Below are 15,677 nucleotides of genomic sequence, written 5' to 3'. Positions count from 1 at the left end.
TCTCCTAAGTCTTTGACCAGATGTCACTTCTTAATGAGGCCTTCCCTGGACATCCTGTTTCGATGTCAACCTTCTATCCCCTCCGCTGGTGCCTTCCATCGTCTGAACTCAGCTCTGTTATTTTCCACAGCACTGATCACCTTCCAACATACTATATAACTATTTTTTAAAATATATTGTTTGTCTATTGTCTATATTTTCCTTAGTAGAAGTAACTCATTGAAGTCAGAGTTTTAGTCTATTTTGTTTGCTAATGTATGACTAGAAAATTTTCTGTCTTAGAGGAGGCACTCAATAAATATTTATTAGATAGCCGGATGGATGGATGGATGGCTGGCTGGCTGGCTGGCTGGCTGGATGGCTGGCTGGCTGGCTGGATGGCTGGCTGGCTGGCTGGCTGGCTGGATGGATGGATGGATGGCTGGATGGCTGGATGGCTGGATGGATGGATGGCTGGCTGGATGGATGGATGGCTGGCTGGCTGGCTGGATGGATGGATGGATGGATGGATGGCTGGATGGCTGGCTGGCTGGCTGGCTGGCTGGATGGATGGATGGCTGGATGGATGGATGGATGGCTGGATGGATGGATGGATGGATCCAAGAAATGCCATAGACTAGAATTTCTTAGTGTATTCCTTGGAACACTAGTTCTACAAAGCAGAATTAAGACTACTAGTTGTAATCCAGGTGACAATTCCATTGACGAGTTCGATAATGAGCCAAATTTTAAGTGTCTTGCCAAGTCATGAGCAATATTTCACAGGAAGTATTCAAGCGAAGCCTAGAAGTTCATGATTAAATCCAAAAGATATGCAAGGTGTTCTTGCAACAGGTTGGAGATGGGATGCTATGTCCCCCGAAGTACCCCAAATACAGACCACCCCAAGGTCCTGTGATACCTCTCCGGGTATTTATTAGCAGTAGTGATATTATCATTTAATATCACTTTGTGACAGGAACTTGTATATTGTTGAAACAGGTAATTTTCAATAATATATGCCAGTGTCACATTAAACTAGTATCATTTTCCAGTCTTGAGATTTTGTTCTTAGAGAAAAATTGAAGACTCTAGTAGAAATTATTGACAAAAGAGCAAGAATATTTGTGCATCTTGAAATATTCCTGTCTTGTCCAGAAAAAAAGTCACTCTCAGAAACAGAGGGATCAATAAAATCCTAGCACAAATTGCTAGGTGCCATCCTGCTGCTAATGTGACCTCTTTTTTACATTAAGCCTTTTTATTTTTTACTAATACTGTTTATGTTTCCTCTTTTGTCTTGCATTTTTGTTCTTTGAAAGGAAAAATGTTGTCGTTGCCTTTTTTCTATATTTTTCTTTTTTAAAAGCAGATGTTACCTGTTAAGGAATAGGTCAACGTGCATACCTAGTTATAGGACCATATGAGTGGATGTTCAGAAACAGAGTGATTACTCTTCTACTTCCAGATATTGTGCTTAGGGGTTCAACAGAGAGATAAGCCGAAAGAAATTGAGTCCTATAAAATTTTATTAAATTGCACTCCTCAGAGTCCCATCCATGTGATAAGCTGCATAACACAATTGAGAGTAGGGAGGAGTGGGGTAAAGATGAGGGCAGGAAGTGTGTGCTTTCAGATTTTTGGAATCACTCAGGCTCTTTAGAATATTTTGACATGCCATCACTATTACAAATGTAGTGCTTCGAAGTTAAATTGTGTCTCTTTCCAAATTAATAAGTTTTACCCATTAACTAAAATTCTTACAGAAAAAAAATATTGTATACTATCAGTATAAGGATTTTGCTTTTCTTCTTAGGCTATTTTCATTTGTTTCTTCTGCATCCTTTTAATGGAATTTGTAGGTCTCTTGAAAGGTAAGGTTAAAGTTTACGAGTCTGGCCTGCACTCAATAACAAAATTATTTGAAATGCAGGATTTTGCTTCTCCTTCTTGCTCAGAAAAAAAAAAAAATCCATATTTCACACTTAACCAAAATCATTCTCCATTCATATCCAAGGAATCAGAGAGATTATGTAGTTTAACATACTAACTTCTCTACGTGCCATAGTGTTTTTACCCCCTTTTGAATTAAAAATTGTGATGATTTTTAACTTTTCTCTATCCTTTCCTTTTTTAATGCTTGTGATTATTTCTGAATTGCTTCCAAATCAGGAGCCAGAATCTGTCATATATTGACATGCCCAATAAGAAGCCATCCGCCTGCCGAAGACTTCACGATTAAGCCATCTCTGCACCTGATTTCCATTCCAACCACATCCCAGTCATTAGTCAACCTGATGATTAGATTGGCTAGAGAAGCTCCGGACTCCATATGCTTCATCATAATTTGCATGCATGATCTTTAAGAACAAAACATTTTACCTAAATACCAGTCTTGACAAAAATGTTGTCTCTTTTTTCCAGTGATGCAGAAGACCACAAGCCTTTGAAAAAAGGCAGTCGAACACCTTCAGACAGGACTGTGAAAAAAGAAGATAGCGATGATAGCCTAGTTGACTATGGAGAGGGGGTGAACGGCCAGTTCAATGAGGACGGCTCCTTTATTGGACAATACAGTGGTAAGAAAGAGAAAGAACCGGCTGAAGGAAACGAAAGCTCAGAGGCACCTTCTCCTGTCAACGCCATGAATTCCTTTGTTTAATTTGTAAGCTCTTTGCCAATATCCCATTTCTCTAGAATGGTTATCTTAAGCACTTGTTTGTCAGCCTTCTCATACTATAAACATAGAGGCAGAAGTTTATGTTCTGCTGTATGTTAATATTATGAGAACAGTTAGGGCAAGAACATAACTCAGTCGAATGATGTTAATGTGAACTGCAGTGCAAAGTGCATACTTTTTCCTTCAAAATAGGTATTCTTGACTTCCTCAGAACTGATCAAAATAATACAACATCATCAACAGATCGTGTTAGTTCCTTTTCAGGATACAGTTCAATATGATGCATGAAAATGCTACACATTTAAAGGACATACCTGTGTCTGTTATTAAAACATGGTTTGATACTTTGTTTATACTCTCCTCAGCTGAACCCCTAAATATGAATTCCGTTTTCATTGTCGAGAGTGTTCCTGTAGTATTCTCTAGAACTTCAATGTCTTTGTGGACATTGTTGTGAAATTGGTGACTCTATGTCTAGCTGTCGTTAGTCTTTTTGGGAGACTGTTAGGAAAATATGTACAATATATACTTGCTAAATGAGTTAATTATGACAGTTGCATTTGCTGATGCTTACTGAGACTGTCACCTGCTCTCTGCTCCTGTTACTCAGTAGCCTTCCTAATCTTCCAGGTATTACAGCAGCACAGTGTTCTACTGTGGACATCATCTCTGTGTTCAGTCGTTTTTAGGCATAAACAATGTGGATTGCAATGCATTTTGGCATTTGAGCCATACTGAAAGAATCAAAAACAGATCACTCCAATTAAGTTTCAAAAATTATTCCGGAAAGCACAGGGCCAGACACATGTGGTGCCTTCAGAGAATAAGCATTCCATGACATCCTGCCTTCTGTAGCAGTCGGTACGGTTACTCAGAGTCCTCGCTTACTGTCATTGTCTAAAAGTAACTTTTAAAATGCAGAGATAATGAAAATTGCCATGCTGAAAAAAGGAGATGTGAAAATAAATGAGACAATTTATTTTAAGGAGCATTTTCCTCCTAGGTATCAAAGAAAAGCTTCATCACCAATTGGAGCACATGATGATTTCATGGTCTTTTATGGTTTCTGTTAAAACAAGTCACATTCAGTAAGAAAGATGTCAACTTGGTAGAAGTTATTTTAAAAAAACAAGTTATTGCAAAACTAAAAGCTTATAATAGCATGCCAACAAGAATATATTATTCTCTAAGTCTTGACCTATGTGGCAGCTTTTGAAACACTCTACAGCATTAAACAGTGTGTATGCAAATTGCTATGGACACATTTCAGAATCTAAGAAATCTGACAAGTGCTAACAAGGCCAACTGTCAAAGGGATTACATCTGCAGTTTCGAAAATAAACATATACGTTCTGCCATATTCATAAGCAATCTCTATCAAATGGTTTACCTCCAAATATGAAATTCTCTAACAACCTATGGTTGAAGGAATGCTCAGTTTCATTTGCCAATAAATTGGTTTCTCATAACTTGCATCAAGTTTAATTTTAAGTAAAGCTTTTTATATGTAGATATTTTGTTGAATTTGTAAATACACTTAAAGTGTAGATGCTATATGCTAATAGGTGTTACAGACAAATAAACATGCAAACAATGTTTATGTTGTTCTGTACAAGAAGTTAGCAAATTACTACAGTTTGTGGGATTGGTAAGCATTTGCTTAAATGCCTTTTGGGTTTTTATTTTCCCTGTTTGCTGTGAAACTGAAATAATGAACTCTTCTACCTATGGACGGCAGGTTTCTAGATGAATCTTCAGAGCTTTGCCTGTGGGGCTCAGGAGGCCTAGCACCTGGCATCTTTGAGGGATGTAGGCAAAGCAAAGGTTGAAGGAATCCCAGGTAAAGATGGCCCTAAAGAGTTTCATGTCTCCCACAGTCGCTTTTCACAGATCAGCCTTTCTAATGGAAATACAAAGAGACAAAGCAAGCTTGCCTTGGCATCAGAGAGCACAAAGAAAAAAGGTCCTTTAAATTTGCCAATGTTTGGGAAGAACAATAAAAGTACCGTTTTTGCTCTTCCATGACAGTAGATGCTAAATTTATCTGTGCATGAGGGGGTCACTTCTGTAATAGTGCAACAGATTTTGTATTAAAAATCAAATGTGGTTTTAAAAGTCCCTCTCTCTTTTGTACTATATCATGTTCCTAGTGGAGTGTGAATGTCCAAGTAATGGTTTCTGTAACAGTACAGGCGGATGTGACTGGATTTCCATCAAAAAGTAACTATTAAACAGTCTTGATCTCTTTGTGATCTTTAACTTTTTCAGACGTATATTTCTTAATGTTTTAAAATACAAATTTTGATTCTTGCTTTTAATAGGCTATTATATGCAGAGAAAATTAAGCACAAACCCATACATAATATAAAACAGAGCTAATAAAATGGGAGCAAACAATTTTCATAAAAAGCAGGAGTAGATATTACCAGCCTTTTGAGAAAGAGTCTGAGACATCAGGTGCCACCTCCCTTCCCGAAGCCTCCCCCGCAGGCCTGCTTCCTGGTGGGGCTGTCAGCCACTCTTCTGCCTGCCTGGACCTCCACCCTCCCCAGCAAGGGCCACTCGGATGCCTTCACCTCCCCCGCTGGATGAGACAGTTTGGCATTTACGAGTATTACGGAGATGTCATCCATGCCCCTTCTCTCCAGCCCTGATCTTCTCCTTGTCTCAAAGCTGTCTAGCTCTGCACACAGCCAAGGCCTGGCTTGCCCCTCTGTTCTACCACCTGCCCTCATTCACCTGGTCCCAGCTTTCCACCCACGCGACCTTCTGCTGGCACAGAGTTTCGCCTCCCTACACAGTTAATTTGAATAACAACATATGATACAAGTCAACTGTAAAATGCTATGTAGACCGTGGTGTCTCTACCATGGACAGCATTCCCTTCAGAACGCAAATCCAGACCTCCGCTCCACGCTCCGGGCCGGAGTCACAGTCCATACCCCCAGGCTATGGGGCTGGCAAGTTGTAAGCCTGACCACAAACAGCATCGGTCCACTGATGGCCCCTTTTTCAGATGGTTTGTAATGCCTCTGGTTTACTTTTAATGGCTGGTTTTGGAAATGGCTTGTGGAGACAAGGGAAAGAAATAAAAAGAACTGAGGATTCGTCTCACCCGAACTAAGCAAGTTTCTCCCTTTCGTGAGATTTTTCTACAAATTACCACCAGAGGGCTCCCGTGCTCTATTCGACGCGAAAGAAACTGCGGGAAATCGAAGGCTCTGGAGAGCAGTGCGGAAACCCTAGATAATCAGACTGTGGGGCAATGGTGCAGACGATGATTGCCTGCTGCCAAATGGGATTTGCAACTTTTTCTGATGAGGCCACAACCGCCAGGGAGTAAGTTTGTGTCACCGTGAGCCGCGTTAATCTTCCTCTTACTGGTTGTGGCCGGCGGCTGGGTGGCTGCTCAGCAGCAGAGAAGGAGAACTGTGTCTCCTGGCTCCCACTCAGCACCCATCACCCATCATCAGTGGGGGTGAGGGTGGGGCATGTCCTTATGGTGGTTCCCCCCCTCCTCCAGAGCATGCCATCTTGTCTGCCACCAATGGTTTGATGTTTTCTGATTGGATAGCACAAAAAGCACAGTTTAAGCACAGACAGCTCTATTTTTTACATTAAAAAAAGCAGGAGAGGGAGAGAATACTACCAGAGTATTTATATTAAACAAACAAACAAATTATTCCCAGGTTGAAGTAGAAAGAGACCAGGATTTACGTTGCAGCTCTGCCGTCGGCTAGCTGTGTGACCGTGTATAAGGGAACCCCCCCAATCTCCCACCTCTCCAAACCTTCGTTTCTTCAACTTGAAAATGACAGAAAGATGGTTTCTAATATCCCTTTCTGCATAAATCCTGTGATTCCCAATAATCCCCTCACAAAAGTTTTTTGAGCACCTACGACAGCCAGATATTTTGCTAAGTGGGGAGGGTACAAGATGAGCAAAACCAGAGATGTGGTTCCCGCTCGCGTGGTGCCTGGAGTCTGATGTGAGAAGACAGACGTTCATTGAGTAACCACCTAAATGGCTGTGTAATTCCAAACAGGTAAGCAGTGTGAAGGGGAGGCACACCGTTCCGTGAGAACAAATTGTAGAGAAGGCTGGGCGGTGTGGAGTGTCAGGAAGGCTTCCCGGAGGAAGTGTGAACTGAGAGCCAAGGGACCAGTAGGACCCAGGAGGAGAAGGCAGGACCAAGCTGCTGCACAGCCAAGGCCAGTGTGCCTGGAGCAGACGCAGGGGCCAGGCCCTGTGGGTCCGGAGGACCACAGGACAGGTTTTTTAATTTATCCAAGGAGCAGTGGAAGGTGGGGAGTAATTGAAGGGGTTGAAGTAAAGGGTTATATGACCAGATTTGTGTTTGAGGAGGAGGCAGAACTCACAGGATTTAGTGTGGAGAATGGGCTGGAGGGGAGCCAGACAGAGAATCATAAGAAGCCACTGGGGGAGCTACACAGTTTAGCCACGAGATGGTAGAGGTTGGCTCCAGATCATACCACTGGAGATGGAGAGAAGTGGGTGGATTCTAAAGATATTTAGGAAGCAAACTGATGGGAGTAATAAACTGGAGGTTGAGGGAAAGGGAGGTATCAAAGATGGCTCTTAGATTTCTGACTTGTCTAACCAGACGTGAGGCTCGCTTAGGTGGGAACATCAGGAAAGAACCAGAATTGGGGGTAAGGTATGAGTTCAATAAATGAGTTAGTAAATGAGGAGTTTGAAATGCCTCTGAGACATCTGAGTGGAAATGACTAGTAGGAACTGGATATGTGGGCATAATGCTCAAAAGAAAATTCTAAGATGAGTAGTAATGAAGCCATGAGGCATGGATGAGATTGCCTAGGGAGAAAATATAGACAGGAGGGCTGAAGATTGCACCCTATTAAGAAACTCCCGTATATAATGGACGGGAAGAGGTAAATGGCCTCAACAGGAGACCAGTAAATAGGAGCCAGGGAAGGTGGGAAGACATAAAGAGACTATGTTGTCTTGGAAGCCAGTAAAACATAATGCTGAAAAATCAAGCAAAATGAGGATTGGAAAATATTTTTTGGATTTGAAGACATGGAGGTCATTTGAGACCTAAATAAAAGCTGTTGGGTAGAGTGTGGTAACAGATTGAGTGAGTTGACGAGTGAGTAGAGGGTGAGGAAATGGAGAAGATGAGATTTGTCATTACCCACATGGACAATCCATCCGTCCCTGGGCTCAGTTCCTTGACGTCTCTACCTCTGTGATAAGATAATCTAAGCGCCCCACTCTCTGCCCACAACCTCTCCTCCAACCCACTGTGTGCTCTCCTTTCTCTCAACCCTTAGCTTGTTCTTTCTCTCCATCCCTTTCCAGCATGGATTTTATACTCCATTCTTTTTGAAACACTCCTGCTTGACCCCAAAGTCCTTTGCCCTTCTGTCATTTCTAAATACCTGTGGACGTATCGTGTTACTCAGGATCAAGTCTGCTGTCTGCTTTCTCCTGCTTGCCCCTAGGAGCCGAGAGACAGAATAGAGGTGAGTATCTTAAAATCATAAATATCTTTAGATGGTTCAACTCTCCACACTGCCCAGTAGACCTGCTTATTCTAGTCAGGTGAACTTATATTCTCACACTCAGCAATGACTATTTCAGATCTTTTCTCTGCCTTCCTCTTTCAACCACCCAGCCTCACAAATCACTGTCTACAAAATGACCTTACATCACAATTCGTTTAAGAAAAGAAAAAGAAAAACCAGAGATAGGAATTCTCTCATCTTCCTGCTAGCAAACCAAAATGCCTGCCTCCATGTGCTCCCATCCTCTGCCTCCTGTTAAAATACAGGAACCATCCTTCCTCCCTGCTAGGACCAGTCCTTCACCCTGGGTCTGGGAACCTCTCTCATCCATGGGGGAGTCTCACCCACCAGTTATCCCTTCTTCTGCTCCACTGGACTGTCTGTTGACATTTAAACACACTCAAAGTCTCTCCCTTCTAAAACAGACAGACTTTTGAAACCATCGATTCCCAACCTGTACACCCCCTCCAGTTGTCATCTTCTCTCCTCCACTTCATGGTCAAAAGGTTGAAAAAGTTATACCAGGAAAAGTAAATGAGGATAATCAGAGGGACTACTATTTGCCAGACAGTGCGTTCTTTGTTCCCTCCATAGCCATAAAACTGCTCCAGTCCCACTCGCTTTGTCCTAGAGACGCTCTTTGTTCAGCTGTGATTATTGGGCTATTATCTCAGTGAATGACTCAACAGACTTTTTGTTTTTAATCAGAGGGCCTCAGCCTGTACATTGGAATCACCTGGGAAGCTCCAATTCCCAATGCCTGCCCACCTGCTCCACCGCGTCCCTGTTGGGATTGTCTGAGACATAGCCTGGCCTCAGGATTATTTAAAGCTTCCCAAGGATTCAACTGAGACTGAAACCCATGTAAGGGAGTGCCAGGTTCCGACACTCTTGGATGTGCACTTAAAGTATTTAATGAACAGTATTTTGAATACATTTCTTCATACAGGTTGATCTCAAGTTCTCTTGTATTCCTTTCATTTAAAAAAAAAATGTATCTAGGAAAATGAACCCCACACCGCTGACGGGACTATTAAATGGTACAGCCACTTTGGAAAACAATTTGGCAGTTTCTTAAAATGTTATATATAAATTTACCATATGACCCAGAAATTCCATTTTTAGATATGTACCCAAAATAAATTAAAAAATGTGTCCACACAAAGGCTTGTACACGAATGTTCGAAGAAGCATCAATCATAAGAGCCAAAAAATAACCCAAATGTCCGTGAACTGATGAATGGATAAACAAAATATGATCTATCCATACAATTAAACAGTGTATCCATGCAATTAAATGGAATACTATTTGGTAATTTTTAAAAAAGTGTTAATACGTGCTACAATACAGAGGATCCTCAATAACATTATGCTAAATTTAAGGAGCCAGACACAAAAGACCACATATTGCACGATTCCATTTACTTGTCCAGAAAAGCAAACCTATAAAGACAGAAAGCAGGTGAGTGGTTGTCTGGGACCTGGTGTGGAAACAAGGATTAACTGTAAATTGGCAGGAAGGATCTTACTGGAGCGATGGAAATGTTCTAAAACGGGACTGTGTTGATGATTACACAACTTGGTAAATTTACTAAAAATCATTGAATTGTATATTTAAAAACAAGTGAATTTGTGATATGTAAGTTGTACCTCAATAAAGCTGTCAAGATAAACCATCCCCAGGCTTACATGTGTCTGAGAAGGGATCAGGGCTGTGTATCAATGAGGCTTCTGATGAGTCCAACACCATGTAATAGGCCACTTCACCTCCCTGTCCTCCTGTTTTCTCAAGGAGACGCCACAAGACCCGTGGTTCTCAAAGTGTGGTCCCCGGAACAGCAGCGTCAGCACTACTTGTTAGAAATGCCAGTTCTTGGCCCACCTCACATCTACTGAATCAGGAAGTCTGTGGGTGGAGACCAGCATCCGTGCCTTAGCAAGCGCTCTGGGTGATTCTGGTGCACACTAACGAGTGAGAAACACTGCGTGCTCATCTACACGCCAGCCTCTCCCCTCTCCCACCTGGAGGAATAGGGGTGAGTGATCTGTTGAGATTAAAAGAAGAAACTAGGCTCTTTTCATAATAGCAGAAAACTTGAAATAACCCAAAAGTCCATCAACAAGTAAATGGATAGGCAAATTTTGGTATTCATACCGAAATATTCATCCCAATGAAATACTAATCCACAATAAAAAGCAGTATACTACTGATACAGGTAACTCATTCTGCTGAGTGAAAGAAGCCAAACAAAACCGTTTCATTGAGTATATGACACACTGGAACAGGCAAAACTCATCTATAATGACCGAAAACATGTCAGCTGTTGCCCGGGGCTGGGGAGAGGAAGGGATTTACTTCAAAGGGGCTGAGGGAACTTTGAGGGATGGTGGAAATGGTGGATGTTTTGATTAGGGTGGTGTTTACAGGGGTGTGATCATTTGTCAGGACTCAAAACTATCTACTTAAAATGGGTCTGTTTTATTGTATGTGGTTATATCTCAATAAAGTTGACTTGAAAAGGAAAAAAAAAGGAATTGGCCTAAGTGACTCTTCTCTTCCTTGTTCTTTCTGTCTGGTCTGCCTGCCCAAAGAGGGGCTGGGGGTGCAAGGGGCATTTGGCTCTGCTCCTGTCTCCATGTGGTAAATCAAGGGGTCAGGACCCTTCTAGAGAAAGGTCTGCAAGGAGCCATCTCTCTCCTGCCCCACCCAGTCGTGGGGTTGATGGCTGTCTGTCAGGCATTTGAGCATGTATGTCTGCTCCACTGCACACCCAGACTTCCCTGGGTGGGTTCCCCAAGGTCAGGGAGACAGTCCCTTCCTAAGGTGCCTCTCTGTGTGGCAAGGTTACCTGGGGGGCTTTCCTGAAACCCTAGTTTGTTGGTGTCTCCAGTTTAGTGCTTCATGCTGTCTCTCTTCTCTCTCTCTTATTTTTCTCTCTCAGGCTTTTCCCTGCCATCCTTCCTGGTGTCTGCCTCATTTTTGCTCTCCGGGTCCTAAACAGCATCCTGGTTCCTAGCTTTCAATTCTCCATCTAAATGAGTCTAATTGACACCTCAGAATTAACCTGTTCAAAATTTAAATCTTGAGTTGTTTTATACTCTATAACTCTTCCCTTCCCCGGTACATCCAATCTCAGTAAATGGTCCCGCCTTGGTTCAAGGCAAAACCTGTAGGAGTCGTTTTCTTCCTCCACCCCAACAAACCCACAGCCAATTCTCTAGGTTTTTTCCAAAATGTATGTTGAGTACATCCACATCTCTTTACCTTTAGTCTCCCAACTATATTACCTGCTCCTCTTGCCCCCCTGAAAGCCAAACTCCACACCATAGAGCAGGGTTGGCAAATGTTTTCTTTAAAGGATCAGATAGCAAATACTTGAGGCTTTGCAGGCCACGTGGTCTCTGTTGCAACTACTCAGGTCTGCTGCTGTAGACCGAAAGCAGCCACAGACTTAAGATTTAAGATGGGTAAGATGCTTAAGCAAATAGGTGTGGCTGTGTTTCAATAAAACTTTATTTACAATAATAGGTATGTTTTGTGCTCGTCTCAGCCTATCGATAGTGATGCTATTGGCTAGAAATGCCTGGGGCGAGAGATCGATCCATTTAGGGGACCACTTGCCTGAAAGTAGTTTAAGGAGTCTCTCTTCAAGAAGGCCATGATGGTGCTCAATGGGGCCAGCCACCTGGGGGCCGTAAGCCAGATGGAAGTTCCAGAGAATATTCTGTTGGGGAGCCCACTGGTGAGTCTTGAGAAGTAAATGAGTACCCTGGTCCATCAGTACCCTGGTCTGTCAATCCAAAGGGAACAAGAATAAATTCATAAAGTAAGGAGAGAGAGTACCTCTTTTGAAGAGGAATTCCAGGGGCTCGCCAAGAGGAGTCCCCATATTGATGATTGTGACTGACAGCATTACCTGGAAGCTCCCACAGAAGGGCACAGTGGGCCAAGGGAAGCAATCTGCCACCAGGAGTGTGGTCGGTCTCCCTGGGAACTCTATCCCCATCTGGACAGCCTCTGGTGTTGGGTCTGGGAGCAGAGAATGCACTGGTCTTTCCCTGCCTTGGCTGCCACAGAGAAGCCTCTCCCTTGAGCACAGGTTGTTGAGGCTTGAATTCCCCAATGATGGAGGTCGTGTGGGCCCATTTATGAGTTGGTGGGCAGGGTTGGGTCCTTGAGGCGCCTGCACTGGGCATGGTGAGGGAGTCTGTATTGTGATTGAAAAAGGCTTGTGGTGTGGAGTGCTATGAGCAGAAACAGGAGCGGCAATGACAGGAATTGAGGACCTCTGCTAATTCCTTCCATATCTTGGCACCCAGATGCGCTAGCCTTGTATGAGAAAATCGTCCCCTAGCCACTGGCCAGACCAAACTGCAAGACCATTAGCAATGGCCGAGGAGTCTGTGGACATGTGGATCTGTGAAAGCCCCCTTTTTATGGCCTCCTTGTGGGCTGGGTGAACAGCCACAAGTTCGCCAGTCGGGGTGAGCTGGGAGTGCCCTCCTTAACCAGCGAGGTCCCTGAGGCGGGGTGGAATGCCAGCCCTCCGGCGAGCTGCATGGCCTACCATGGTGGTGCTGCCATCGGTGAAGAACACAGACTCCCTGTCTATCTCGGACAAGTGGTCCCAAGGGGCTCCCCAAATAACCATGGGAGGAGGAAGCAGGGGTGCTGCTCTTACTTCCTCAAGGCTCTCAGGCAAGGGGCTGAGCGTGGGGGAAGCCACATCCTCCTGTAATTTGGAAAGGCCTTTGACATCAGGGTTAGTCCTCTCCTGAAGGTACCACCTCCATTTTACCAAGGAGGCATCAGTGGCGTGCCAAGCTTCTGCTGGGAGGCATCTCTAACCCAGGGCATTAGAGGAACCTGCGCACAGAGTAGTGCCAGCTGGGGCTGGTTAGGGCATCGGTTTCTATAGGATGCCAAAAGCTAGCGCTTAAAGGGAGCATTTCAGACTGCTGCTGGGGGTAGGCACTTAGTCCAAAACCCCATAGGAAGCCACCCAAACTCATGTTTGATCCAGAGACTCCAGGAGGCATAGTCGGGTGTGGCCAAGGACTCGACTCGGAGTGTGGAACCAGGGAGGGACTACAGGTAAGGCTTGTGGGGCTGCCCGCTGAGCAGCTTCCAGAACCCACTGTTGGGCTTCATCCCAATGGAAGGTGGCAGGCTTGCATGTGATTGCATATATAGGGTGAAGAATTTGTAAGAGATGAGACATAGCAGTGTTGGTTCCAGAACATGAAGAGTCCTAGCATGTGCTGTGCCTGTCTGAGTGTAGTGGGTGATGGAATGGTGAGTAGCGGAGGTCTGACTGTTGGGGGAATTTCTCGGTCCCTAGAGGACCAGATGATGCCCAGAAATCTGACAGAAGAGGCTGTGCCTTGGATCTTGTGAGGGGTGATTGCCCAGCTGTGTTAGTGTAGGTGGTCTGTAAGGATGTGCAAACTACCCAAACCACTTCCTCACAGGGACCCCTGAGCATAATGTCATCAATATAATGCCCAAAATGGCACTTTCCAATTGTAAGATATTCAAATCCTCACGACAGAAGTTATGCACAATTTCAGGGCTGTTTAAATATCCCATTACAAGCCTCATAAATGTGTGCTGAGCCCCTCCAAATTGAAAGCAAATTGAGCCTGGGATTTCTTTGTGATGAGAGTGGAATATGTGGAACATATTAGTGATGTCAGTGACCTTGAAGGACCCTCCTTGGGCCCCTTGTATGTCCTCAGTCAATTCTATGATGTTAGGAATTGGAGCCTTAATGGAGGGAACCTGAGTATTGAGCTTTCCATAGTCAATGGTGGGGCGCCATTCATTAGGGGCTGGCTTAAGTACCAGGCAATTGAAAGGGAGGTTGTGGGTTTAATGACCCCTGTCTCAAGCATATCATCAATGACAGGACGTAAGGCTTCAGTACCCTAAGTCAGTACCTCCGTCCTGACCGGAGGAGGAAGAGTCACTGGCGTCTGTTTGGCAAATCCCACCGGGAAGGCCAAGAACTTGGGCTTGTTCTCTGGGACATCATGTCAGTGGCTCCATGCCTGTAACAAGGAAAGAAAGAGCAGGGGGGCCACCACCAGGGGGAGCCGTTGGAGGTGAATGGTCCCAGTAGTTGGATCTGAGTGAGTTTACCCACCTTGGATTGTTTCACTGGCCATGCCCCCTAGGTAGAGGGATTGCCTGGAATGACAGTGATTTGGGCCCTAGTGTCTAACAGGGCCAAAAAGGATTGTGCATTTTTACTGTCCCAGGGGACCACCAGAGTGGTATAGGGGTGATTGTCTCTGGGAGGTAGGACAAGCCCTGGGAAGCTGCCAGTTTCCTAGGGTAGGGCCATAGGTGGCTGCCAGTTCTGGAGGTTAGAGAAGGGGACCAAGGCAGTAGCAGAGACTGGCTCAGACCAGACAGAGTAGAGGGCAGCTGTGTGGCAAGAAGATGGATGACAGAAGGGGATGACACTGGGAGAGTGCTAGTTTCAGGGCCTGAAGTTTAGAGACTGGCTGTCCAGAGGTTAAGTGGCCAGGAACCCTGAGTTTTCCTAACTCCCAGTAGATGTTTTCCAGTGCATTCCCATAAGGGGCAAAGTTAGGCCAGGGCTTTACTGAGGAGGGAGTGGGGAACCCTTTCCGTTGAGGAAAATTTGTTCAAGGGAGACACTTCCGGGGCAGCAAAAGTGGAGAGGCACAGGTCCGTAGTATCTGGGCATCTGGGTGGGAATCTCCTTCTTGTCTAGCAACCATGTCAACGCCCTCCAGTGCCTTTTGGATGATTTCGGCAGTCCCAATAAAATGTGGTAGCACTGCCCTATAATTTGAGGGAATACCCTGTGAAGAGAATTCTCTGGACTCAGGGTCAAATGGGGCCTCTGCAGCGCTGGAGTTGAAGAGGGGTCATTTGGGTCCCTGTGGTCATGGAAATGATAACCCACTGGACCAGGCCAGTTTTGTGCAGCAGAAGATGGCCTCATCTAATGTCTTCCACTCGCTGTGAGCCTCAGGTGTGATCACGGTGATGGAAGGATGGGTGGCGCCAGGCAGTAATGTCCATGGGAGGGGAGGGAGGGCTCTGGCACAATATGGGTGGCTCTAGGGGCCTGTGCCTTCCCCTCTTCCTCCTCATCCTCACTAGAGGCGTTGATAACCCTGTCAGCTTGGTGACAAGGACACTTCCTGAGGCGTGTTTCTTGGTTCTGCTCCATTCAAGAGAAAGCCAGGGGGGCTCAGGGTCTGTGGTATCTCTGAGGCAGCATACGCATAGCCCAGATGGGTCTTTGAGAAGGTTATGGATTAGGGTTTTTAGAGACTCTGACCAACTGATGCATTTCTGCAGCCGTCAGTAACAATTCTAAGCCCCGTCCAAAAACCCGCAACAGACCATCAGCTCCCTTGTCTCTTTCCTGCTGCACAAAATCTCTAAGGAAGGTGGGAATTTCAGGTGAGGTATAGTTTCTGATCTCAGC

The 15,677-nt window shown here is 44.7% G+C and overlaps 1 protein-coding gene across 41 annotated transcripts in view; it reads left to right on the top strand.

Annotated features, from left to right (window-relative positions):
* NRCAM (neuronal cell adhesion molecule) overlaps nucleotides 1–4,918 on the top strand; it is a 252,099-nt gene extending 247,181 nt beyond the window's left edge. For all 41 annotated transcript variants that reach the window (XM_070615391.1, XM_070615376.1, XM_070615408.1 and 38 more), the window contains one exon: nucleotides 2,404–4,918. In XM_070615391.1, the coding sequence (XP_070471492.1) occupies nucleotides 2,404–2,641 (238 nt within the window). In that variant the 3' untranslated portion in view covers nucleotides 2,642–4,918. The remainder of the gene's footprint in view (nucleotides 1–2,403) is intronic.
* The last annotated feature ends 10,759 nt before the right edge of the window (nucleotides 4,919–15,677 follow it).

The sequence above is a fragment of the Equus przewalskii genome, chromosome 4 (assembly GCF_037783145.1).
Source record: "Equus przewalskii isolate Varuska chromosome 4, EquPr2, whole genome shotgun sequence".
In the NCBI taxonomy this organism is placed as follows: Eukaryota; Metazoa; Chordata; class Mammalia; order Perissodactyla; family Equidae; genus Equus; species Equus przewalskii.
This window is presented reverse-complemented; position numbering and strand designations above follow the sequence as displayed.